General features: G+C 49.7%; 1 protein-coding gene across 1 annotated transcript in view; it reads left to right on the forward strand.

The window, feature by feature from the left end:
• The first annotated feature begins 1,405 nt into the window (after positions 1-1,405).
• RGS10 (regulator of G protein signaling 10) overlaps positions 1,406-27,083 on the forward strand; it is a 35,326-nt gene continuing 9,648 nt past the window's right edge. Inside the window, exons 1-4 of the mRNA XM_065894608.1 lie at positions 1,406-1,505; positions 11,487-11,605; positions 13,001-13,087; positions 22,439-22,582. Coding sequence (XP_065750680.1) covers positions 1,457-1,505; positions 11,487-11,605; positions 13,001-13,087; positions 22,439-22,582 — 399 coding nt within the window. The 5' untranslated portion in view covers positions 1,406-1,456. The remainder of the gene's footprint in view (positions 1,506-11,486; positions 11,606-13,000; positions 13,088-22,438; positions 22,583-27,083) is intronic.

A 27,083-nucleotide genomic window follows, 5' to 3' on the forward strand; every position in this document is an offset into this window, starting at 1 on the left:
ACACTCTGAGTAAAATACTTTGAGAGGGGAAGGAAAGGTAGGGAGAGAAATGAGAAACAACCACAGAAGGCCAGAGATGGGGGTGGGATTGGGGCTGAAGGGGTGGGTAGAGGGAGGGAGGGAAAATGAGCGGAATGGGAAGCTTAGAATAGAAGACACAAAAGAAAATGCCAACTAGTGAAAATACTGAGAAAGGATGGGTGGAGGGGGGACCGACGACTGGGGAACAGTTTAGAAAAATAGCAATTAGTACAGCTAAAAATAAAGACTAATTTAGAGACAAAGCCAGATACACAGGAGAAAAGTAGGACTCGCCAGAAAGACAATTCCTCGTAAACCAAATCCTCAAGAAAATGGGGCTAACGATACCCCCTCTTGGGCTGTTTTGCAGAAGAAATGAGGTAATAGATTCAAGTGGAGCTGGCGGCCCTAAGCAGGTGACTGGCGGCGGGAGAGGAGAAATCAGAAGTAGAGCGCAGTGCGGCCCGAGTGATTCCGAGCGTTGAGCGCAAAGGCCCCGCCGAAAGGTGTGCCACGTGTCCCGAAAGTTAGTGTCTCCGGCCAGCCGGTGTGCGGGGCAGAGGCACAGCTCCGCGCTGGAACCTGAGGGGTTCCTACAGAATTCCCCCGAGGTCCGCCCTTGGAGCCTCGAGACCGAGGGCAGAAGGCGCCCAAATTTCGGCGCCCGCGCAGCGCGGCCCGGGAGAGGGCGCCCACCTGCTCCGGCTCGGCTCGCTCCGCCCGCGGACACCGCGGCCCGGGTCCTGGCGATGCCTCGCTGGCTTTCGCGGTCGTGGGAAGGCCCAGCGCCCACGGAGTCGCGGGACGGGCAAGCCCGGGCGCGCAGGGATCCAGGAACCCGAGGGCAAGGAGGCGAAGGCCGTGGGCCGCACCTGGGTTTTTCAGAACCACGAGGCCTCAGCTTTCCTGTCTCTGAACCAGGAGGTGACCCTCGCCGGCCGCCCGGCAAAAGCGCGCTGAGCCACGAAGCGCAGTGCGCTGAAGGCGCCGCGTCAGTTTCCCAGGGCTGCAGGGAGAGGGCGGGAGGCAGGGATGGACGCTGGAGCTGGGGGCAGGGTAGGGCGGGGCTCGGGCGGCGAAGGGTCCCCGGGACCCGCGAACCACCTGGGCAGGGTTCCTAAGTCCCTGGCAGCGCGGACTACTTCCGAAAGAGTGCGCTCCGTCCTGGGATCTGGGCCGGGTCCCGGCGTTTGGGTGTCACCCGGGTGCACCCTGCCCGCCCAGGCACCCCGGGGCGGGACGGCAGGGGCCCCTCCTGGGCGGGCCGGTAGGGCGCACGGAGCGCGCCACGCGGCGTCTGGCCGGGAGGAGGGCGGCAGGGTGGGGGCCGCACGCTCCGGGGCGGTGCTGAGCGGGCTCCTCCTCCTCGCCTTCCTCCGGCTCAGCCGCCGCGCTGCCCAGCGGACCCTCCTTCCTCCCTGGGTTGCCCGCGGCTATGTTTAACCGCGCCGTGAGTCGGCTGAGCAGGAAGCGGCCGCCGTCAGGTAAGCTCCCTGGACCCCGCGTGCTAGGGATTGGGGCGCCCGCAGGGGCTGCGATGAACCGCCCGGGCAGGCGCTGCCCGCCCAGGGCATCCTTACTAGGCTCGGGCGCGGCTCTGCGATGCCGCACGGAGGGGAGCCCCGGCCGAACGCGCCACTTCTCCCTGCTCCGTCCAGCGCCCCTGCGGTCCCAGCCGCGGCGGGAGCGCAGAGCCCCGAGAGGCGCGCTGGGGAGGAAGTTTGTCTGAAAGGAGGAACAACAGCAGTTTTCTTTTTAGTGATGGTCTGGGAGAAAAAGGAGATCCAAAACACCTCCAAACTTTGAAGGTAGTATGGGCTCTAGATTCCGAAAGCAGAACGTCGCGCGAGTTCCCTCCCTCCCTTCGGGAGTCCTCTGCCTCCGCTGCGGGCGTTGGTGCGAATGATGCCCACGCGGCGCCAGGAAAGGCACGCCTGGACCCCAGGCATCCGACAGGGCTGTCAGGCCTTGGCTGCCAGAAGCCTTCTGTTCTGCGCCGAGGAGCCGAACTATGGGGCAGAGAAGGAGGGTGAATAAATACCAGGTGAAGGGCACATCTGCAGTTAGCGCCGGGGAAGAGCCGACAAAGGATACAGTTTGGCTGTCACTCTGGACCAGCCACAATTTGGAACGATTTGATAGGACAAAGAACCCGTGGTGAAGATGAAACCATGCCCTTGATTCCAACCATCTTACCCTTTTTGCTCCTAATAGCTAAGCCCCTTTTGAGCGCTAATTGTGGGCCCGGATCTGTGTTCACTCTGTTTTGTGAATTCTCTTTTCACCTTTAGGGCAACCCATTGAGATAGGCATTGTTCTCCCCACTTTACGGAGAAGCGAACTGAAGCCAGGAGCTATTAGGTAACGTGCTCCAAGTCACACTTAGGTGATGGAGAATCTTTCAAACCCAGCTCGGCCTGACTCTGGAGTTCAGAGGCTTTTCTGCTGCCTCCCACCCCGAGACGCTTCTGCTAGTACCAAGAGGCTGTACGTGTTGGCCCGTATCTTTTTTTCACCTAATGTATTTTATGAGGGACACTGTGGTGAAGAGGATGCACTGAAAGTAGGTTGGCTGGGTCCAGATCCCACCTCCACCACTACTAGCTGTGGAGCCTCTCTGTGTAGATAAGGATCCGCAAAATGAGAATAAAATACCCTTCTTTAAACACTAAATCGAAGCTGGTTTCTCATCCATCAAATTTTGCAAATTATTGCACTTACTGTTTAGGACAACTCTAATAAAGTAGGACTTCATAGAGTTATAAATTGCTTATATTAGAGTTAGTGTTAGTGGTCATGTAAACCTTTCTGTGTTACCTGTGGGTCAAAGGATTCCCCTGTGGGCGTTCATTTTAGCCATTCCTTATTGTTAGATATTCACAGGCCTACGGAGTGGTGGTCAGAGCCTGGACTCTGAAGTTAAACTCCTGGTTCCCACCGTGACTCTATCATTCAGCTACCTTGGGCAAGTTACTTTACCTCCGAGCCAATTGCTAAATTATTGGGAAATTTGGAAGCTGGTTGCTAAACCGTAGGTAGCTTGAAATTGGCTACCAGTGGCCATTTACACCTTGGAAATCAGCAGATGCTAAAAATCAAGCTTTTTTGTTTTTGTTTTTCCCTGGGAGAGCTGGTTTACCAGCACACCTCTGCGTCCGTTTTCCCGTCTGTAAAGTGGGTTCAATAGAGCTGTGGAATCAAATACATGAACGCATATATATGAAGTCCCTAGTACAGTGCATGGCATTACTGAGTAATAATGGTTAGCTCTTATCTTTTCTGCCTTTTCCTATTATAAATAGAGCTGCTTTGAACATCCCTGTACAGTTTGCTTTTGGGTTGAAGTCTTCCAAATAGAACACATGAATTTTGGGACATACATGGTTTTGGGGTGCTGTTGCATGTGGGCAGGTTGTACCCCAGAAAGACTGGTGACAGTTTTAGGGACACCAGTGGAGTGTACCTCTTTCAGGGTAACGCATTTTAAGTCTGATGAAATGTGGTTAGGTCACTGATAGAAAGATCAGTAGCTAAAGATCATGGATTGGTATTAAATGCCAGACTTCCAAGAGCCCGATTTCTTTATGATTTTTAGGTTTAATGTCTACCCCCTGATGGGAAAGGACAAATGAGCCCCTGCCAGTTTGGTCATCACCACCCAGCAGTGAGAAAGGGGGAATGTGGGCCCTGAGGCAAAGGCACTGGGAAGCCAGCCAAGTGACCCATGGGACCCTGGACTGATTTTTGTGTGGTTTTTTTTGGTGATTTCGAATTATTTTTCTTAAAGTGGCTCTCCAGATTGTGTAAGTTTCTGGCCCCACAAAAACCGGATCCATCCCTGCTGGACCCTGATTTGAGCATGGCTGCAGTCCTGCCTCCCAGCTCCTTTTACTCCAAACCTTTCTTGCTTTTCTGCAAAATCTTATTGGAGACAATGTCTTTAAACTGAGGTTTGGTGCTCCCAACGCTTAATTCCAAGTTTCAAAGTGCGATTCAAAGGGCAAATATTCTCCTTCCTGAGCTTTCTCAAAGTGTGTTCACGAACCACAAGGGGGTGGGAGTGGAGGTGGGCTCGACAAAATGCAGCTTTCCAGGCCCCCCCCAGACCCCGCCCCGTCCCGGATTCAGTCCTGCGGACCCGAGGTGGGAGGGAGAGTTGGCTGCATTTTTGACAGTCGATTCTTACGCCACTTAAGTGTGAGGACCCCGCCAAGGATTCTGTGCACCCACCCTGCCCCCCACAGCGACTTGCACTGTTGATGGTAAATGGGATGCTCTTCGCTTGAAAAGCAAAGCCAGAGCCACGGCCTTCCACCGCCCCCTGCGAGCAGAACACGGGCTGAACCGCCAGGGGAATTCCCCGCTCCCCCGCCCAGAGCCTGTTATACATTATCCCATTAAACCTCTGGGACCAGTTTCAGATTTATGGCAGGGCTTAAGTTTTTATTTAAAGATGACAGTTGACATACAATTTAATGGCCGGCTTGGCTGCTGGGGGAAATTTTCCCTGCCGAACATCACTGAGCCGGGCCTTCAGATTCAGGGAGAACGAAGCGGGCACAGAGAGGCGGGGCTGAGCGAGGGGCGTGGTTTATACCCGGGTGGCGACCTGAACACCACCGCGGGCAACTCGCGGACTGGTGGGTGCCGGGCGCTCGGGGTGCTTTACTTGCCTTCACAGACTGTATGATGTATGAACTGATGTCTCCTTTACGCACTGTTAGAAACTGTGGAAACCAGGCAGGTGCCTGGCTGGGCCATTTCCTAGGGCTTTCTGGGTGAACTGAGTCATTTCCCTCCCTGGGGTTGAGTAATCCCCTCGGCCCCCTGCCGCTGGGCTCTGGGAACTTGCTGTTTAAATTGTACTAAATTTACGCTCACCAGTTTCTTCTGCTTCCCCCAGATAGCTCTCCACGGCAGCAGCCCCGGGGGTGGCAGCGGGGGCCCAGGCAGGCGACAGAAGCAGCTCCTCGATAAGAGCTGTCAGGAGGCGCACACTGGAGCCAAACAGTCCCTTGCAGACTTCCGGGGACCAATTTCCCTTCCCAGTAGGTTCGCATCTCTCGAGGGCCCCGCCGAGTGCCTGTGGGTCGGCTCTGCTGTCCCCGCTCTGTGGTGGGCTCAGGGACCCTTCATCTGGCTTGCCTTCTCGCTCAGTCCCCCCACTGCCCACCCCGCCCTTGGGTGGCTGGACATTCCCACCTCTGTCCTGTGTCCTCTCCCAAAGCTCCAGGAGGCCCGCTCTTCCAGGCCTCCTGCCTCCCTCTCTGCACCTGAAATGCAGCCTGCGCATCTTGTCTCTCCTCTGACAGCTGCAGAGCCCGCCCATTTCAGAAGGGACAGACCAGGGGACTCAGATCTCTGACCGAGCCCAGAGCTGCCTACATGACCTCACACAGTATCCAGTGTGTCATCTTGCTTGTGTGTATTTAGAGAGTGAGTGTGGAGCGGTGGGCTTTTCTCTTTCCTTCCTCGCCTCCCTGCTTCTCTGCTCCACTTCCTTCCTTCTTTCTTTTCTTTCTCTCTTTCTCCAGTTGGGACATTAAAAACCAACAACACCATCATCCACTGTCTTTATCATCCCACAAATGAAGGATGTTTTAACACCCCAAATAGGAAGAGAGAGATAATCTCACGTAAAGAACTTGTCCTGATACACAAGAATCTTCCAGAGGCTGTTGCTTCTAGGGGAGAGGCTCTGGGTCGCTGAAGGGCAGGGGCGATAGGAAGACCTGTCCCACTGTGCTCCCTTGTGTAGCTCTTGTCTTTTGTACCCTGTAAATAAATGTAATTACCTACTTAAAAAAGACACCCCAGTACTGTCCCACTCGATCAGCACAGCTCACTTGGTAAATACTTCCTTCTGCTTATTCTCATTCTTTCATGGACCAGTGAAGAAAACTTCATGGCAGTGTGTGGCATTGCAGCCAGATGCCATCTGGGAATGCCTGGCTTCATCTTCTCAATTATTTTTAATTTCCCTGAGAAAAAGCACCCGCCTTTTATTTCTTGCGTCTTTCCCTGCCCTTCCCTTAACAGCCTCTGCAGCCAGACAGCCTAGGGTTGAGTCCCAGCTCATCGACTTCCTGGCTGTCCCCTTTGGAGCAAGTGATTTAACCTTGTTGTGCCTCAGTTTCCTCATCTGTAAAATGGGCCACCGATGGACCCAACCTCCAAGGGCTGTGAGGTTGAGATGGGATGTAGTCAGTGTTCAGTAAATGCCATCTCTTTTTACAACCGTCATCCTCCTCTCTGTTTTGTCCCCCGCTCAACCTGATAATCTATCAGAAAACAGCTATCACTATAAATCTATACAAGAGTGCCCGGCACTGCAGACCCTGAGGAAGACACAGCTCTTACTCTCAAGAAATACACAGTCTACCCTACTGACACCGGAGGGAAAAAGTTACTTATTTTCCCTGAGGTGGGGGCCAGGGGAGAGCAAGGGCACATTTCCGCATAAGTCAGGTCCCAGAGGAAGCATGGGGGCTTCTGGAAAGTGAGAAGAAATATGGACAGGGTCTTCACTTTCACCTCCAGAATTGGGCTCCTGGGTAGTTTTTATTTTTTCTGGGCCTTTGCCTAGAAAGTGAGGATTCTCGGGAAGCTACAGAAGACAGTCTGGCGTCCTTATTTCCTTCCCTCTGGTAGAAAGTGGAAACTGGGGCATCTGTTGTTTAGTCCACTCAGAAGAGGATGTTGAGGTTTGCTTTTCCTCTGGATCCAAAAGGGTGCTCTGGAGCCCCACAGCCCCCGTCTGTCTCGCACAAAGCGTCTCTGAGAAGGCAGCGGAGACCTCCCCAGGCAGACCCCAGAGCATGGCATGTAAGGAAGGGTCCCCACCCCTTTGGCTATCAGATATGCCCTCAGCTCACCCATCGCTGGGTGCTGGCGGGCAGGGTAGAGGTAAGGGTGTGTGTGGTGCAGCTGCAGGTGCACAGGGGGCCCCTGGAGGGCTCGGCTGAGCAAGTTGACTTTTTCTGAGGCCTCAGACCTCGTGGGAAAACTGCCATGAGGCCGTTTCTGAGCCCAGCTGACCTCTCCAGCCTGTTGGGCTGCTCTGGTCTTTGATGCTTGCTATCAGTATGATTATTTCAGAACGATTTTATTTTTATTTTCTGCTAATGGCAGTTCATGCCAACCTCCCTACCAAGGGAATTGCATGCCTGAAGGCTCATTATTCTCAGAAGCTAGATACTGGAACTGATAAACACTTAAGTAATATTTAGATAGAGGGTTTCCATGACCCAGTTTCTCTGGAGCCTTACATGGATCACCAGTTGTGAAAACGGATTCTCTGCTTCTAAGTGGGATGACTTTTTAAAAAAATGTGATGTTTGATGTGATATAGGTGATATGAGGTTTTAAATCAGTTTTGTGGGGTGTGTACTTTCCCTGATTATTTTAAAGGAGTATGGTGTATGTGTGTGTGGTACCAAACCACATTAGAATTTAGGGTTAACGTTTCTGCCTTTTCCCGGGCTTGAATGTTTAGTTTGTTTTCTTTAATGTGCTGTGCTTTTGGGGGGTGCCTTTGACAAACCCTCTGAGGATGTAAGTTGACTCTGCTATTGAGGAAGCTGGATATTGAGAGTTTACTAAAATCTTTGACTTGGGGAAATTGTCTATGCAGGACCATTAGCCAGACCTTCCTGAAGACTAATAGCAGGAATTTGTTCTGATGAGTGTTAGAGATGCCTTCTGAGTATGGATTTCCAAGGAATTAATGTCTGGAGAAGGTCTCTGTTAGATATGACATCATGGCATCTATAAATAATGCATCACACAACGTGCTGCAAGCAGCCAGCCTCAGCCCTCTGTACCTGGATGCTGTGCCGGCTTTGAAATGACAGCTTTTACCACACAGAACAGCGTAAACGTAAATGGAAAGCGTCTGCCCGTTGTGCTTATGTGCTGGATGATTCTGGCCCAGCCGTAGGTGGGTTTTTGTCTGCAAGGAATTGGACTCTTCGTTTTTGCAGTCTTCTCACACATAAGTGTTATCATTCTTGTCAAGGCCGTCATGTTCTGGCTTGTGTGAATGTGAAGATCAGCAGATATCAGAACTAACAATGGCAGCCCATTGACCTGGGCTCTGCAGGCAGGACTACCTGGGCTTGGACCGTGACTCCCCGTTTCTAGCTGGGTGCCCCGTGCGAGTTACTGTGCCTCCGTTTCCTCATCTGTGAAGTGAGGATAATACTAAGCACATCTGAGGGTCGTTGTGAGAACAGAATGATTTAACCCATGGAAAAAGCTTGGAATAGTACCCAGCACACTGTGAATAATTCGTTGTCTTAGGAAGCCCTTACTTACATGCATCGGAAAATAGGGGAAGTCTACTTGTACCGACGAGGATCCTGAGAAATGGAAATGCCTCAGGTTAGGGGGCAGTCTCTCAGGGCATTGCCAAATGGAGTGGACCTCTGCCAGTCTCATTGGAGGTTGGGGATAATGACTTGGAAAAGAGAGACATCATTAAGTGAGTGGAGTTTGCAAGTGTTGCTCTAACTAGAGATATCTATCTATATTGATACCAATCAAGAAGGATTAAAAAAAAAAAAGGCATAGCCAAAGGCCTTAATCAAAATTCAAAGACAATCCGGAAGTCTTGGCAAAATTCAAGTCAGTATTTCTGGAAAAGTGAAAACACATGGCAGTAGAGTTTGAGTAGAAGATTCCTATAGTAAAAGGACTGCTAGGGCAGAAGGTGAGCAGAAGGGCAAGAAGAAATTTCTCTTTATCCGTGGCACCAAAGCCGAAACTAATAACCATGGCTATGGAGATACTTTCTGTGTCTTGGTATGCTTTCTGGGCCAGCCCTGAAAATTCTGTGCCTCTGTAACAGTGTCAGCCATAGATGTATTTCATGACATTGATGGAAGGGAAATGGTAGCCTAGGAGGGAGCTGAAAGGAAGGGCCACCCATCTGCAAACTCCTGTGTTCCGAGGCACCCTGGGGTTCCATAGAGGTGGTCCTGGTGGGGACAATTGCCCGCATATTTAAGTCCCAGTACTGGTTCCATCCAGCAGTTCCTTAGCTGGGTCACCTTACCCTCTGGACCTTTATTTCTCAGTCTGTTAAATAAGGAGACTAGATCAGATGAGTGGGTTTTGAGTTGTAAAACTTTTTGTTCACACGAAAGCCAGCACAGAAACCTAATATGCAAAATGACTAGAGTATGAAATAAAAGAGGGGAGTGAGGGAGCAATTGTCTCACGGTGGGGATGGCTATCTTATCTCTCAGTTAACCAGAAGACCTAGTTAACCAGAGCACTCTATTGGCTAAATGGGAATCCACCAAGTGTATTTATTTGCAAGACAGTGAGGCCGTGAAAACCCAAATGTGGTTTGGTTTATTATTGAAAAGAACATCAAGAGTTTTGGCATCACTACAGGCCAAGGTTGAAAAGTTATAGCCAAAGCAGTTGTTCTGCAATGGTGAGAGAAATTTCTGGCTACCTACGATTTTTCCGGAACAGCGAACTTGTGTCTGTAATTTATTTACTTAAGAGAAGATCTGCTAGGGGAGTGGAGTAAACTGTCCAACTGTACTCTTTGGGTAGAGAACAGGGAGTAAATCTGTGAAACGCTTGGCAGAATGAACCCTGTTGCAGAAATTTCTTACGATAATGATCTTTTAGTTTGATTTATACTTCATTGGGAAGAAATGCAGTGTTCAGAAGCTTGCCGTTTTAACATTTGCAAAGAGAGCAGAGAACTAATTTAATCTCCGCGAACTGAAGATTCACTTTAGAGAAGTGTCAGGTCCATTTGTGATGTTTGAGTGAGTTTGCCTCTCAAGTAAAGGAATGGATTTGTCCCAAACAACTCTCTTATGTGCTCCATCACCAATGCATCGTGCTTCTGCTTTATTTAGCCCAAATCAGCCAATCAGTGTATAGAACCCAGGTAGTTTTCCCAGATGCTAGGAGACCGAGTCTCAGCTGCTTGAGAAATTAATATGTTTGTTGACCTCCAATAGAACACAGTAGATCACAGAAGCTGAGTTACTTCCATGTTCGACATATCCTGATACAGCTTTCCTCCAAAAACATTTGAAACCATATGACCACCTAGCTACTTGCAGCAATTAATAGTCATAAGACTTTTAAAATTTGTCCTTTTAAAATGATTTGTTTTGCTGATTTCTTAATTTAAAGTTTATTTTCTCCCAGATTCAAACTTTTCTTTAGAGAGACATGTCTCTACTTTGAAAAAAAAAGAAAGCAGTGGAGAAAAGAAGTATTAGCTATAAAAATAGTTCACTTGATAAATCATTATTTTAAGGAAGCAGAGAGAAGAACTAATATTTTTTGAGGGTACACTGTGAGCATCTAGGTGCCTGATGTGTTTCCTCCTTTAATCCTTCTGATAACCCCAAGAGATAGGGGGATTATCTTCATCTTACACAGAGTTTTGCCCGTGTTCACATAGTTCGAATTGGCAAAACTGGCTTTGGAACCTGGGCCCATCCGAAGTGACGTTCCACGGATTTTCCCTTGACTCCAGGAAGGGGCCAAATTCTGTAGATGAGGTGTGTTTGTGTTGTTACTTCCTCCTTCAGGCAAGTAGCCAGAGTGTGTTAGTTGGAGGTCCCCGTCCCCTTTCCTATAGTCAAGAGGCTCTTTTTAGAGGTAAGAGTAAGAAAGTACAGCAGATGTGCAGGTGCAAAGTCACTGATTCATTTAGCCTATGCCCTTTGTAACAGCGTCCCACCGAGACATATTGGAGCCTGAGAGGCACAAGGAAAAATCAGCTATAATGATCCTGTCTTTATTTAAATTTTTGGTATTTTGCTCGTTATGGAATTTTTTGCATTAATTTTGATTTTTCAGAATATTGCACGAAAACCTCATTTACCTGATGCCTGAGTTTTTTGGGCACCCCCTTAAATTTTGCACCTCTGGCCAGTGCCTCCCTTTCCCCACCCTAGTCCCGGCCCTGGTACACACTTTAATTTATGTACCAGGCAATGAGCTACCTGCTGGAGATACAAGATCAAGATGCAGAGGAGCTTTCAGACTGGTGAGTGCCGGTCGTGCAGTCACAACACAGCAGGATAATTATGAGACTGTGCACAGAACGTAACGGGGGAAGAGTTGCTGTTGAGTCAAGGTCCCTGGGAGGAGGGCTTGAGGGAGACTTGAAGGCTGCCTGTGGGTCAGCCAGTGGACACGTGGGTGGGGGAAGGATATATGGGGAGTGTTGGGAAATGACAAGTCCCTTCTTAACTCGGAGCCACAGTTTTCTGCATCTGTAAAATGGAGGGAATAGCAGCACGCCCTTCATAAGGTTGTTGTCAGGACTAGAATGAATTCACTGTGTTAAGCATGGAGAGTAGATTCTGGCATATAACTTACTATTACATCTTAGCCATAATGGTGATGATGATGACCATAATGCCCGTTATAAGATGACAGTATCTTTGGGCCACATACACAGTCTAAACTTTGCTTTGCAGACATCCGCGACAGTGATGGGAGTTCCAGCAGCAGCCACCAGAACCCCAAGAGCACAGACAAATGGGCGGCTTCTCTGGAGAACCTGCTTGAAGACCCGGAAGGCGTGAAAAGATTTAGGGTTTGACTTTTTTCGTTGTTCACCGGGCTGGACGCACATACCAAGAAGTTTAGAAGCCTGTGGGTGGAGCACAGGCCAGGTTTTAACACTGTCTGGCCCAACTTGAGAAGCAGAACTTCTCACCTGTCATGACCAAGATGGAAATGCTTTCCTGGGCAGTCATGGAGCAGCACGGAGGGGCGTGCACAGACTGTTTCTTTCTTTTTTTTTTTTTCTAACTATTTGGTTTCACCAGGTCTTAGTTGCGGCAGGCGGGCTCCTTAGTTGTAACACATGGGCTCCCTAGTTGTGACATGCGAGCTCTTAGTTGTGGCATACATGTGGGATCTATTTCCCTGACCAGGGATTGAAACTGAGCCCCCTGCATTGGGAGCACAGAGTCCTGTCCGCTGCGCCAGCAGGGAAGTCCCTCTTTCTGGTTTTTATATAGCTGGATGGGAGCGGGGTGGGGTGATGAGGAAGAGGTACTGTGCTCATTGGCAGAATCTACAAAGAATTTCCAGCTCTGTGACACCTGGGAGGGGGTGGTCTGGGTCTCTCTGATGTGAAGGTTTGTTCACTTGTATGTTGGGGATTCTCAGGATACATATTAACAGAGTGAAAGAGGCTGGACATCAGCTGGCAAAGTGAAGATGAACTCAGAGAGGAGAGCAGGTGGGTGGGGAAGTGTCGGGACTGCCTAGAAATGGCCTGCAGAAACTCCAAGTGTCAGAAGAAGCACAGGTGAATTTCAAGAATGCCTTGTATCTGCCTGAGTCCCACTGACTTCTGTCTTTTAAGTCTTGGGTCAGGCCAGGATAAGCCCTGATGCTGTTGGTCTCTGTAGCAGACTCCAAGGAGCGGGTAGCAGGCATTTCTGGACATAGGACCACCATCTAGAGCGCCGTCTAGATCTCGGGGAGAAAACTTTTCTGTGCACAGCAGGATAGCTGGCTGTGCCACTAAGCCCCCAACATCTGCCAAAAGAAAGCACACCTCCAGCTTGAAATAGTTTTCATTGTGGCATTTTTAGACATGCTTAGTATGTTTTCTTTTCTTTTGTTTAAAAAAATGAGCCTGATTTTGAAGGAATGTACTTTGTTTAAACACCGTCTGGAAGGAACTAACATATCTTCCACTTTAATTTACTTTTTGGTAATTTATCGTCAGTTGAGAATTGTGAGTAGATTCCTACTTCATTTTTACTCTTTTTCAGAGTGTCAAACCCTTGAAGTTCAAATGCATATGAAATTCCAGCTTTAACATTAAACATACACTATGTTTTCAGGGTGGAGCTTTTACAGGGTGAATGAACACCCTCATTTGTTGAATTTTGACTTAGTTCTTGAAGGGAAATGCATTATTTGTTTTTTAAGTAGAATACTGTTTGATATTTTTTCTTCTTTTCATCCACAGGAATTTTTAAAAAAGGAATTCAGTGAAGAAAATGTTTTATTTTGGCTAGCATGTGAAGATTTTAAGAAAACACAAGATAAAAAGCAGGTACTTCTACTCTATAATCACATTCTTGGTAATTTTCTTCTCTCCTTATAAAGTTATATTTGCCTTTCCAATAAATTTTGAAATTGCCTAGGGAAATCTGATCCATATTGGATTTTGGGGAAGATTTAAGCTTCAGAATAGCCTATGTGGTATTGATCAAATATTAACAATTCTTTTAAAAAGTGTGTTAATCTATTTTTAAAAATTAATTAATCTTTGGCTGCGTTGGGACTTCGTTGCTGCACGCGGGCTTTCTCTAGTTGCAGCGAGCGGGGGCCACTCTTAGTTGCGGTGCACGGGCTTCTCATTGTGGTGGCTTCTCTTGTTGCAGAGCATGGGCTCTAGGAGCGCGGGCTTCAGTAGTTGTGGCACTTGGGCTCAGTAGTTGTGGCTTGCATCCTCTAGAGTTCAGGCTCAGTAGTTGTGGCTCATGGGCTTAGTTGCTCCATGGCATGTGGGATCTTTCCGGGCCAGGGCTCAAACCCGTGTGCCTTAACCTCTGTACCACCAGGGACGCCTTGTTAATCTATTTTTAAATGGAGCTGTTCAAATGGACAAATGTTTAAAGTAAAAATAATGATTTAAGTCATTGAGAGTTTCTCATCGAGTATGATTTCTTTTTCATGAATAAGTTGTGTGAATGCTTCCCCCAGAGTTTGACATGTCTGTGTTTTTTATGGACACCGTAAAGCAGATGTGTGGTGATAAAAGCACAACGCACATCAGATGGATTGTCAATTATTCAGTATATCTTTACGAAACACCTTGTAGTTGGCAGGCATCCCACGTAGAAAGTTTCTGACTGCTCTCCTGGGTGGAGGTGGATGTGTGCTCTTTGAAGGAGGTAGCCTTTAGCTCCAATGCCAACCAGATTTTCTGCCACTGGAGGTTGGGTGTTGGGGTGGTGGAGGAGATTATGGGGAAGGAGGCTTGTGGATTGGGTGTGTTTACGAGGCTCATGCCTGTGTATTTCTAAGAGGTTAGTGGCTAAATGCCTACAGGAGCCGGTAATAATGTGCACGAGTGAGGTTTTTTGTATGAGGCTGCAGGGAGTGGTGGGGACTGGGGCCATTAGGGGGTGGCCTGCCCTGCCTCCAGAGGCTGTAGCTGGTTGTTTAGCTGACTTTGGCAGTGAACGCTTTGGGGTCTGTGGCCGTCTGAACTTTCCCTGCTTTGGGTTCTACCCACCTAGGTCTTCGCTTGCCCACCCTTGCCCCAGAACCCTGAGGGACCTTGCTTCCTAAGGCATCTTCTCGCATCTTTAGTCTGATGCTGCCTGTTTTTCCAGAGAAGCTGGACATTTGGATTCTTATGTGAAACCATCCAGTTTTATAAATGATGGAACTAATTTTTTAAAAATGTAAAACCTTGCCTGCCAAAAAAAACATATCCATGGGCAGATGTGGCTTGTGGGCTGCCAGTTTTTAAGCCTCTGGTTCCAAAAGCTGGAATCCATGAGGCCAAAAGCCATTATGTGTTTGCAGAAAATGTCACTCCTTGGTTTATTCAAAGGCTTTTCCACCTCAGACACCCTTTCCCCAAGATGGAGCAGTGTGACCTTCGCCCTGTCACCTTCCCCTCTGTCGGGGCAAGGATGGATTCCAAGATCCCTTGAGCTGAACTTCCTAGGTCAGCCCAGAAAGCCATCCCGGGCATGATGCTGGGCATTTGCTTCCTTCCTGCTTCTTGACCCTGGATGACTTTATCTGAGCCCTTTGGGCTGGTGAATGGTCTCAGGTGTTGGCTGTGCCCCTTCAGGCAGGCATGCCCATTGCAATCCTTTGCCCCCAGCACCCAGCACAGGGCCCAGGGACAACTGTCAATAAATGCTGGCCTGGGCAATGGGTTCATCCGGCCTCACCCTAAAACCCTAGCTCAGAGTCAAGCAGGCAGACAGATGTCCATTTCTCTGCCTTCATTTGCGTGTTGGAGGTTAGAGGGGCTGACAGGTCAGCCAGCCACCCCTGCAGTGTACAAATCAGGCAGTTGAGGTACCCGCGCGGCTGAGCTGGGACTTGAACCTGCCCCATGAGCTGCCCAGTCGTTTTCACTGCACGTGAGGCTGACGTGCCCTTCAGTTCAGTTGAGTTTTTGCCAGATCTTTGCAGCGCGCCTGCTCGGGGCCAGGCCTTGTGAAAAGCATGGGTGACACACAGGGACAAGACAGATGAGACTCTTTAGGGAACAGGCCTCTAGAGGGGAAGCTGCTTGTTAAACAAGCCTTGGCAAGTGTGACGAGAACAGAAATGGGAAGTGCAGGATTCATGGGAGCACAGGCAGTGGGTGTCAGGAAGGTCCCTGGGGAAGTGACTCTCAAGCTGACATCTAAGTGGAGTTTGGAGATGGGGGGAGTGTTCCTGGAAGAGGGGACAGCCTGTGGGGAGGAAAGCCTGGAGAGAAGAGCTGAAGGAAGACCAGAAGACGGGAGGCTTGTGCTTGAGGGGTAGGCTGGGTCTGCTGTGTCTGAGACTGGGGCCACAGCTGGAGAAGCGGGGTGTCAAGGTGAAGCATGAAGTTTGTGGACCATTTATCTCTACAGTGAACTAAGGCAGTTGTGGGATTGATGCAAATCTCACTTTTGCATCTATTTAAATAAGACCTGTGCTGGTTGTTTTTTGTTTTTTTTTTTTTCATTTTTTACTATCATTATCCAGCCAGATCTCTGGTACCTTGTATAATTTATTTATCTTCTGTACAATTTGGTTTTCCCTCTATCATGCAGGCTCTATAAGGTTTGTGATCTTTGTCTGTCTTCTCCCCCACTGGGACTGTGTGCCTAGGACAGTGCCGGGCTCGCTGTTTCCTTCCCAATTTCCACTTAGGTCAGCTGACACCTGAGTATCTGCCGTGGGTAGGGTCCCGCCCTCTTGCTCACCTTGAGCTGCAATTGCAGCCTTAGGGGTGGACTTGAGGGAGGAGCGTGCCATCCTTTCTGTTGGGGCTTTGCATTCTCAGAAGCTCCAAACAGTGGACTGGTGCTGTGTCTTTGCTGCCTTCCGTGGTCTGTGCTTTGCCCCCTGGCAGACAGAAAAGCAGCCCTTTAGTTTGGGAGGGTCTCAACGCTCTGTGTTTATGGTGGGGATGCTGGGGCTCTAGGAAGTTGGGAGGGTGATGCCTCCCACCCTCCCTTCCTGGGGTTGTAATTGCCAGGTGTTCATATTCCACAATCAGCTTTCAAAGCAGTTCTCTCCCTTTGCTATTTCTTTGTGGTTTAACATTTTTCTATGAAGAGCCTCTTCCCCATGAATTAGCATGTGAGATCCATCTATCTTTTAACATAAAGCAACCTATATGTCTTATAAAACCTCAGAAAAAGCTCCAAGAAGGTGTTCATTCTTTGGCTGTCCCTGAATCATTCATTCACATTCATTCATTCATCTGCACATGTATTTGGGCCTGTTTACTGTGTAACAAGGATTAAGATGGATACAGTGGCTCGTACAGATTTGTAAAAACCAAACCGAGTGGGGGTGGGGAAGTGGTGGGGTGGTACATGTCTGATAATCATAACTCTGAGAGCAACTTGCACTGATATTTAAATATAATAGTACCATGCTTTTTTATAGTGTTTTAGAGTTAACAGTTATGGGGGGAGGGGTCTGTGGTATTTATTCATTTTATTGTATTTATTTAACACTAAAACTTGATCCAGGGTTTTAGAGTGTTTGATGTCCTTATTTAAAGTAATCGTAAAGGTTTTTCTGAAAGGCTAAAACACCATCTTCTTTATTTAAAAAAAAACTACTTAAAAATCCAAAAGTGATGAGTGTTCCTTATATGGAAGTCATTCAGTTCACAAGCAGATGCAGTAAGAAGGGTTCATTCCCTCAGCACCCTCCAGGTTTCACTCTGTCTCTGGTTTGGGCTGTGTCTTTCTGACCTTTGACGTGGTCTTGGCCAGGTCCAGGCGGGACCGGATAGGAGCTCAGCTGCTCGCGGTGTGGGCTGGGGTCTGGCATGGGCCTGCCCGGCATCTCCACTCCTTCCTGCCTCACTGTGTAACTTTCCGACGTGCTCTACTGTCTTCTTACTGTAACCAAGGTTTCACTTACTTTACACCCCTGTCTACTGCATTTTCCTTATTAAAACTTTATTGTTTACTGTTTGCTGCTGAGCCAAAGAGGATGCTATGATTACATTTTTTTCTTCTTGGACCATTTTTTGCTTTTCTTATTTTTATACTCTCAGATAGCCCTTTAAAATGTTTCTCGATACGGTGTTACACAGGTCTCTCAGATCATCTCTGCAGTCCGAGTTCCCCTGGGGACTCCTCCCGGGGACCCCTGACTACCCCACCCACTGGGGCACCCCCCCTGTCTTCCTTTGCCACCAGTGGCCATTCCCTCTGTCCCTCCCCTGCCTCCTGGACCCAGATCCTCATCTGTCTGGAGTCACTCCCTCATTTTGGTGGAGCATGACCAGCAACAGCTTCTTGAGAAAGGGTACATGGCAGGTAGACCTTTAAAGAATCGTATTGAGTGAAAATGTTACTTTTTTCCTCTTCTCCTGCGTCATGGATAATCTGATGGAGCATAGAATTGAATTCTAGGTTAAAACTCACTCAGAATTTTGAAGACATTGTCCCATTATCTTCCACTTTTGTTAAGAATCAGTATGTTACATGTAAGCTGTTTTGTTTTCTTTGCTTGTTCACCACCAGTATTCTAAAACTGTACAGTCACAGGCTTAGAGCGGGGTGAGGTTCGTTCATCGTGTGGGGCATTTTGTGGAGCCTTTTAATCTGGAAATTTGTAGTTCTGGGAGATGTTCTTATATTGTTATTTTTATTATCATTATTATTATTATTATTTTTTTTTTTTTTTTTTTTGCGGTACGCGGGCCTCTCACTGCTGTGGACTCTCCCGTTGCGGAGCACAGGCTCCGGACGCTCGGGCTCGGTGGCCATGGCTCACGGGCCCAGCCGCTCTGCGGCACGTGGGATCTTCCCAGACCGGGGCACGAACCCATGTCCCCTGCATTGGCAGGTGGATTCTTAACCAGTGCGCCACCAGGCAAGTCCCCCGATGTGTTTATAAACTAAACATACCTCCAATCAGCTGGGTTGGGAGAAATTTGCTGGATGTCTGTGTGCGGAATTTCCCTTAACCCTTGTGTTCGGTTTGGCATCTCTTCCGTGCCCTCCTTCGTGTCTCTGTCTGCAGCTTCCCTGAGTCAATTTCTTTAGAGAAGAAAACTCCAGGCTCTCGGGGGTGGGGCGTGGATAACTGCTCAGAGCTGGTGGTCGGGACCTGGGGGTCTAATGGCTTCTTTCTGCTGCCTTCTTCATCCCTCCTGCCTAGGTTCCCAGATGCCCCTGAGTTCCTGCCATTTTGGGACATTTCTTTGCATCCCCAGCCCTGCCGCCTCCCCTCACCAACCTTGCAGGCGCCTAGGTTTCTCCTTGCTGCTCTCTGCAGAGTCATTCGCTGTCCCTCCATCTGCTTTCCATTTCCTGAGTCTGTTCTCAGAAATATTCTCAAATCATTTACTTGACATTTTCTTTGCCTCATTCTCTTTCTGAAGTTGATATTAATGAAGGTAGTGGCTTGATCCTTTAATTTCCTTATGTGTCCTGTCCCGTTGTCCATCTCTGGCAGAGTGATGGGGACAGAGGGGAATGGGCTGGCAAGATAAGCAAGACTCAGTGACAAGCAGGGTGCGGGGTGAGAGAGGCATTGGGGGATCACTGTTCCCGGCTTCCTGGAGTAGAGACGGCAGGACCCCCCTGCCAGGAGGGGCCCACTTCTTTCCTTGGCGTTAGGTGTGGGGTGTCTGTGGGACATCCAAGCCCACATTACTGGGAATCAGTTGGCTACATGGTCAGTAGCTTCGGGGAGAGGGATGGGCTGAGATCTTGGGAGAGTATGTGGTTAGGAAAGCGTTCGGCCTAGGGTAGAACTTGGGAAACCCCAGAATTTATGGGGGTGGGGGGGACAGAGGGACAGGAGCGGCCTAGGGCAGAACTTGGGAAACCCCAGAATTTATGGGGGTGGGGGGGACAGAGGGACAGGAGCGGCCTAGGGCAGAACTTGGGAAACCCCAGAATTTATGGGGGTGGGGGGGACAGAGGGACAGGAGCTGGTGAAGGAGACAGAAGCAGGGAGGTGTTGGGGAATCCTGAGAGGGCAGCGGCACCGAGCAGGGCCAGGGGCCAGAGAGCAGTCCAGGAGAAGGACGGCAGTGGGCTGGCAGGGTGGGCGGAAGCCAGGGGCTGGGGAGCAGGTGGGAGGGAGAAAGTGGAGACACAAATGCACATTTTTTTTCTTTTGAGATGTTTCAGTAAGAAGTCATTAACTATAGGGGGATGTGGGTAAAAGGTTTTGTTTTATTTTCCCAATGGAAAAATGTAAAGCACGCTTATTGGATAAGGGAGAGGAGGCAGAACGTGGAGAGGAGCGCTCCTCGGAGCATGGGCTGCCGATGCCTTTGCCTTTGTTCTGGGTTGATTTTTGTTTCTGGGACTGATGCTAAAGGGAATTTGCTTCTCCTAAACGTGCACTTCCTGGGAGCAGCGTTGGAGTGCTGACTTCTGCTGAGCATCGCTGTGGCTGATGCACTGCCAGGCGGGGAGGAAGGTCCTGGGCTTGCGGGGTGTCTGGGAAGCAGACCTGGGTGTACACGCTCCCACGGGCATTCCTCAGGTTGATGCCGGGAGTCATCACACGGGCCCAGGGGGGATCCTTTTCCAGCACCGTCTGGGGCAGGGTTGGGCGCTGGGCACGGCTGCTGTCCACAGCGGGGCAGCTGCTCTGGTAGAGTCTGTAGAGTCTGGTAGGAGAGCGGCTGACCATCTTTCCAGGTCACACCGAGGGTCCCAGACCCATGCGGCCTCACCAGTGGGGGATGTTCTCACCCTGTCCCAACAGGAGCTGCAATAGGGTTAACCAAGCTCTGGAAAATGTACCAGAATAACTCAAGAGACCCGGTTCTTCTTTTTTGCTAAGTGTTCTTGGCGTGGACACCAGGCCATCCCATGACCGGCCTGCGGTCAGCAGTCTCAGGGTTTCCCTTCTCAGTCACGCTTCCTAGCCCAGCCAGATAAGCTCTGCCCACGAAGCCGTCACTCTGAGTGATCAGTCAGAAATGAGGGTGGCCCTGGCCTGGGCGCCTCGGGGGCCCTGCACTCTTCCCAGAGACTCGGGGTGTTGGGGACATTCTGGGGATGCTGAGAGGCCCGAGGCTGATACACCTACAGGCCCCGCCTCCCCAGAACCTGCTTCCTGTCTTCCCTTCCGCCCCATGTCTAAGCCTCAAGCTACTCGTTATACTTCTTCTTTTCAGAACCACCCAAGACAGCCTGCATCCATCTGGAAAACTGTGTGTGTGTGTGTGTGTGTGTGTGTGTGTGTTCAGGGGGGAGGGAAGAAGGAGGGGAGGCCTAAAGTGATTTCTCCTTCCAGAGCCTCACATGGAGTTTGCTAATCTGACTGGCTGAAAGTCTACTTTCATGAAGTATTGTTAAAACAGGAAGTGGTTTTCCAAAAACGTTCCTTCCTGACAGATGGGGGTGGTGGGAGGGAAGCTCATGGCTTCCTGGAGGGAGTGGGTCTTCAAGAGGCGGGTGGCCCCAAAGTACTGCCCCATCTGGTCTCCACAGCTGTCTCCAGGCCTGTCCCCTGGAGTAGCCATGTTAAGGCCCCGACCTGGACGGTCTTCCTGCACGTCTTGTCAAGGCTTTCTTTCTGGGGGGGGATGGTAGGTGGTCAGGCCTCCATCTCGTGGGGTCGTTTGTCAACTAGTCCCGGTACCTAAAGAAGTTAAAGGACTGCTTTTTGCCTTCTTTCAAGCACCTGCTATTGAAGCCTTCTGGTGGTTTCCACGAGGCCAAAGGGTTTCAGAGCCTGGGGCTTCCTAAGCCAAGCTCTGCAGCACGTGTGAGGCCCCAGGTGGGCTCTCTGGAGAGAATGGCAGTTTCTAGGCGGACCCCGAAAAGCCTCCTTGCATGCCCCCGCAAATCATAGCTCCGTGGCTCCATGTCAGAGGCATATGTTGTCTGGCTTCCTCTGTAGGGTGAGCTAATACTGAGGCTCTAATGTTTGGAGAAAAGCCCCATATTTGCCACCTGTGAGGTGCGAGCACAGGAAGTCAGAGAACATAGAATCCTCGGGGGACGCCCTGCAGGACCCCAGCACGGAGAGGCCTGCTGTGTTTAAGAGCGCCCGCCGTGAGAGCATCCCTGTACCAGCCACTGCTGGGTTTTGGTGCAACCTAAGTGCAGATACGCACACCTTTTCGAACTCCACTGACAAGCCCTCCCAGGGCAGTGCTTCCGTAGGGTTGATGCCTTCCGGCCCGATGGCGTGTTCTCTCTCTTGCTAATTCTCTCCCTGGAAGGCTGGCTCTGCATCGCCTGCTGGGAGGATAATGTATTGTGCAGAACTGAGCAGAGATGCCAGGCTTTGGAGTCAGATGGTCCTATGTCTCCCTGTAGGCTCCCTGGATAAGCCACATCACTTCTCCCGCCTCTGTGTCCTTATCAGGGATGTGGCACTAACAGGAAAAGTGGCACTTCATGGGCGCCCAAGGGATTAAGGAAATGGGACCATAGTTGTAAAACACCTAACGTGTCTGGCACATAGTAGGGGCTTGATCACTGGTTGGGATATGTGTTCATGGTTTAACTTGATGTTTTTGTATTGTGGTAGGATAGACACGACATACATCTTACCACGCTGACCATTTTTTAGGGCTCTCATGTTTACCATTTTAACAAGTGTACAGTTCAGTGGCATTATATACACTCACAGCGTTATACATCTATCACCACTATCCAGTTCCAGAACTTTTTCATCACCCCAAACAGAGACCCCTTACCCATTAAGCAGCCACTCCCCGTTTCTCCCTCCCGCAGCCGACCACTCATGTCTCTGTCTCTGTGGAGTTGCCTCTTCTGAATATTTCACAGAAATAGAATCATGTAACGTGTGGCCTTTCGTGTCTGGCTTCCTTCACTGAGCGTAATGCTTTCGGGGTTCATCCGTGTTGTAGAATGTGTCGGTGCTTTATTCCTTTCTACTGCTGAATAATGTTCCCATGAGGCCTTGATTTGGAGCAGTCACAGGATGGCTGTGGATGCTACCGAATATCCCTCACTCTGGGCTGGGATTCTTTCCAACATCATTTCAGAATGGATAGTGGTTTTGAGACAGGAGGTGTGGCCTACAGATGCATGGAAGGGGAGGGGAAGGGGCCAGGCCGACCGTGAGCCCCCCGCCCCCCGACCTCCCATCCAGCTCAGCTCTGGAGCCACAGCCAGATCCCCCAGGGCTCTTACAGCAGCGCTCCTTCTGGGCTCAGGCCGGGAAGGGCTGTGCTCGCCGATAACGAACAGGCTCTCTGTGTCTCCCCCAGATGCAGGAAAAGGCGAAGGAGATCTACATGACCTTTCTGTCCAGCAAGGCCTCTTCACAAGTCAACGTTGAGGGCCAGTCCCGGCTCAATGAGACGATACTGGAGGAACCGCACCCACTGATGTTCCAGAAGCTCCAGGACCAGGTAACCTGACTTCCCTACATGCACCTTGATTGGAAAACTGGCATATTTTTCCCAGCCTGGAAGAATTCAGTTAAAACCAAATGTTCGACACCCTAGAAGCCGTCCCACTCGTCCGGGCAGGCTGCGGCATGTGAAGGGGCCGTGGTTGGTGAAAGAGCAGGCTGGCCTGCCAGGCCCAGGATTTGACCCATTGGAGCCGCCCTCAGGCCTCGTTCCTCTTGGTCTACACGTAGTTTGACCGAGCAGGGTTATCTGTCTTCTCAACCAGATGAGAAGGGAGGCTGGAGCTATTTGAGGAACCCACACTGAGGAAGCAACGAGTGGTAACCGCTGAAGGTAGAAGCAGCCAGAAAAATCTAGAAAAGCAAAAGCACGTGGACTCGGAGTGGCGGGGAACCTGGGGCTTTTGTGCAAACATCGCCTCCTACTTCAGTTGGCCCCATAGTCCTCTTTGCCAACGTAGTCCACTTAAAGCAGGAAAAGTTAGGTTTAAAAAAATGGACCTAGGGCTTCCCTGGTGGTGCGGTGGTTGAGGGTCCGCCTGCTGATGCAGGGGACGCGGGTTCGTACCCCGGTCCGGGAAGATCCCACATGCCGCGGAGCGGCTGGGCCCGTGAGCCATGGCCGCTGAGCCTGCGCGTCCGGAGCCTGTGCTCCGCAACGGGAGAGGCCCCAACAGTGAGAGGGCCGCGTACCGCAAAAAAAAAAAAAAAGGACCTAGAAGGGGTAAACTTTAGTGTTCTGGCAAATTTTCGTATGAGGAATGCCAGCAGTAAAATAGGCAAGAGGGGTGAAGTTGCATTGCAGAGATTTTTTTAGGCATGTATTTGCAGATGTGACTATTCATAGCATGCTCTGTTCTTATGAAACGTTGTATGCACACATGTGGACCATGGAACACTGACAGATTTCAAACTTCTGCTGGCCCTGTTCTTATTGGGGAAGCAAAGGCCTTACTTGGCACACAAGTGGAGACCAGCTCTTAGCTTAATTCAGCATTCCTCCAACATGAGCAAGCCTAGAGCCACCTGTTGTTAAAACAGAAGCTGGGCCCCACCCCCAGAGTTAACCGGTGGACTTGATGGTTCCCAAGTGGCTTGAGACTTTGCCGTCCTAACAAGTCCCCAGGTGATGCTTATGCTGCAGGTCCTGGGACTACACTTTGAAAACCACTGGCCCACGGCAACAGTTGGCAGTTTTTTGATCACCTGGAATATGCACAGAGCCCAGAGCCATGTCCCAGCATGCAGAAGGCCTCATTTGCTCAGCATCAGATAGAAAACAAATAGGTAGAAAATACAAATATTAGCTTGAGAAGGTTTTCCAGTTGGTACAGTGGCAAGTGCAAATTCCACATGAATTCTAAGTCAAATTTGAGTGTTGAAGGGACTCCAGTTAGCATGGGAGACTTGCTGAGGGCTTCCTGGAGGTAGTGATGTTGAGCCAATGGGAGGGATGCTATGGACATAGATTTGTGGAGGGAAAGGGATGCATGGTTAAAGGCAGTTCTTGTGTCTGTAGCCACACGGGGGTATCTGCCCCACCTGGACCTCAGAATCTTTTACAAACTTCCTGGGGTACTCTGAAATGCAGCCAGGACTGAGAACCTGCACTGAAGCCCCTGTGTTCTAGGTATTCTCAGTAAGAACAATATCTACCCTTCAGGGGTGCCCTTCTGTGCCCCCTTGGCATATATTATCTCATTTAATCTCCAGTGAGTAGTAGTATTCCCATTTTGATGATGAGAAAAGCAAGGTTCCAGGAGACTAAGTGGTTTGTTAGCACAAAGTCCCATAGGTACAGGGCGTGCTGGAGGCCGATGCACCTGCCTTCAAAGACTGTACTCCGCACACACTCACAGCCTGTGCAGCTGTCCCGCCCTCGTGGGCAGCCCCTCATGGCTCCTCAAAGCCGCATGAGACCGGTTGGAGCAGAGGGATTGCCACGCGAATACAGTCCTTTTCTGGGATCGCAGAAGGCAAGGTAGCCGCAAGGAATGAGGTGGGCTGCTGTCTCTCCACGCGGTGGGACAGCTCTCCTGTCCCACCAGCTCTCCTTGTGTTAGGCCTGCGACACATCTCAGAATGGAGCTAGGCCTCTGTGACCAGGGCACCCCCGTTGGATTCAGACTGTGGGAGGTTTAGCTGGTGCAGAAAGGAGGAAATACAAGGGACCAAGGACAATTTTTTTAAGTGACAAAATATTTTAAAAATAACTTTTATTAAGAAAAACTTTTATTGACCTAACTAGAAAAATCATATATGCTCAACAAAAGAAACTTGGGAAATCAAAATATAAAGATAAAAACAATTCATAATTTTATGCGTGGAGATAGCATTTAATGTCTAGACTTTCCATCATTTTTTTTCTATAAATATGAACGTGGACACACATCTAACAAATGTGGCACAATGCAGTTCAAAGTACTTACTGCAAAGAAAATACTTTTATACCCTGTTGTTAAAAGTCATTTATTTGAGGGGAGGACAGAGGTACTAACTGTCTTCCTCGGGCATAATTGGGTGGAGAGAAGGTATTTGGAATATGAGCTGAGTCCACAGTGAGTCCCTGCGAAGGCCTCTGTGTTCTCTTTCACTTCAGAAACCTCTGCCTCTTGGGGCCCTTGCTGGCAACTGTCAAAATGTATGCTCAGCAGAGTCTATGGGTCTCTCTCCCCGAAGGCCCTCACAAGAGCCCTGCTTTCCTAAGTGAAGGAGAGTGAAGCTGAGGGGAGCATGTTTAGAACCACAAGATTTCACGTAACTTAAAAGCCTCCTCAGCAGCTTTGGCTTCGTTGAGCACCGCTTGGCTTTATCGCCGAGCTGTCTGAGCTGGCTGTTTTCAGCACTGGCTCACCAGGAAAACTCCAGGGGCCTCAGCCCCTTCCCACGGCAGGCAGTGCCCCGAGCCCTGGAGGCTGCTGAGAGGGCAGCGTGGACTTTGGGGCACAGCTGGAGCCTAGAAGGATGGGAAGATCTTCCCTGAGCATCAGATGAGATGACCTGACATCCACGAATCTCATCTAAAGGAGAGCTTCTCAGGTCTTCATTCAGGTCCTGTTGATTCTTGGTTTACACACAGTTCTAACAGGTTCTGGTTTTTCAGTTCACAGCCCATTTGAAGTGCTGGTAGAGGCTGTGGAGTGAGGGGCAGCAAGAAGTGATGGCTGACAACCAGGGAGGAAGCAGAAAAACGATACTAAACACAAAACCACAGCACAGTGATTGGGAACCACTGAGCGTGGGGGATCTCACAGCCCCACACACCGCACTGGGGGCATCCCTGTGCTACAGGATGGTGATGCAGTTAGTGATCCTAATGACCCCAGATTATAAAGCAAAACTTAAATTGTGGTCAGCGTGTTCACTGAAGAATGTGTTAGGCGTTTTTTTGTTTGTTTTTTTTTTTTTTTTTTTTGTGTGTGTGTGTTAGGCGTTTTAATAAGAATTTCATCATAGGGCTTCCCTGGTGGCGCAGTGGTTGAGAGTCCGCCTGCCGATGCAGGGGTCACGGGTTCGTGCCCCGGTCCGGGAAGATCCCACATGCCGCGGAGTGGCTGGGCCCGTGAACCATGGCCGCTGAGCCTGCGCATCTGGAGGCTGTGCTCCGCAATAGGAGAGGCCACAACAGTGAGAGGCCCGCGTACTGCAAAAAAAAAAAAAAAAAAAATAAGAATTTCATCATAAATGATATCTTTTTAAAAAAATTATTCATTTGTTTGTTTGTTTATTTATTTATTTGGCTGCGCCGCGTCTTAGTTGAAGCACGTGGCATCTGCATTGCAGCGTGCGGGATCTTTAATTGCGGCCTGAGGGATCTAGTTCCCTGACCAGGGATTGAACCCTGGCCCCCTGCATTGGGAGTGTGGAGTCTTAAAGCTGGACCACCAGGGAAGTCCCCATAAATTATATCTTAAGAGAAGTTGGGGGGCTTAAAACTTTGTTACCTGGAAAATTCATAATTAGAGAGACTGTTCTTTGATTTAATCCCGCTCTGCCAACGTGGCCCAGTTGTGTGCCCGGCATGTGAGGTAAAGCCAGGAGAGGTGAGGGTAGTACTGGGGGCATCTCCCTGGAGCTTTAGCCTACAGTCAAAGGCTGCTGTTGGACAATTTTAAGTTGTGGGAAGCAGGAAGGCGGAGGTGATCTTACAAAGAGCTGTTTTCTTCAATGGATTGCACTTCACTGCAGTGGCTTTTTAATCTTAAAAACTTCCCTGGGAGGTCTAGTTCAGTTCTGGTTGGTTTGCTGGTGTGTGAACTTGTTTTTTCTTTCATTCCTTTATGCTATAAATATCGATGCAGGGCCTCCTATGTACCAGGGACTGTGCTAGGAACTGTGTGTGCAGTGAGGAAATCAGCACCTGTCCACCCAAGAGGACAGACTAAATGCTAAGAAAGAGATAAAACAGATGACGGGTTAAGAGTGACTGAGAGGGGCCTATTTTGGGTCTAGTGGTCAGGGAGGACTCCTTGAAGAGATGCCTGAGATCTGAGTGGCAA

The sequence above is a fragment of the Phocoena phocoena genome, chromosome 16 (genome assembly GCF_963924675.1).
Source record: "Phocoena phocoena chromosome 16, mPhoPho1.1, whole genome shotgun sequence".
Lineage (NCBI taxonomy): Eukaryota > Metazoa > Chordata > Mammalia > Artiodactyla > Phocoenidae > Phocoena > Phocoena phocoena.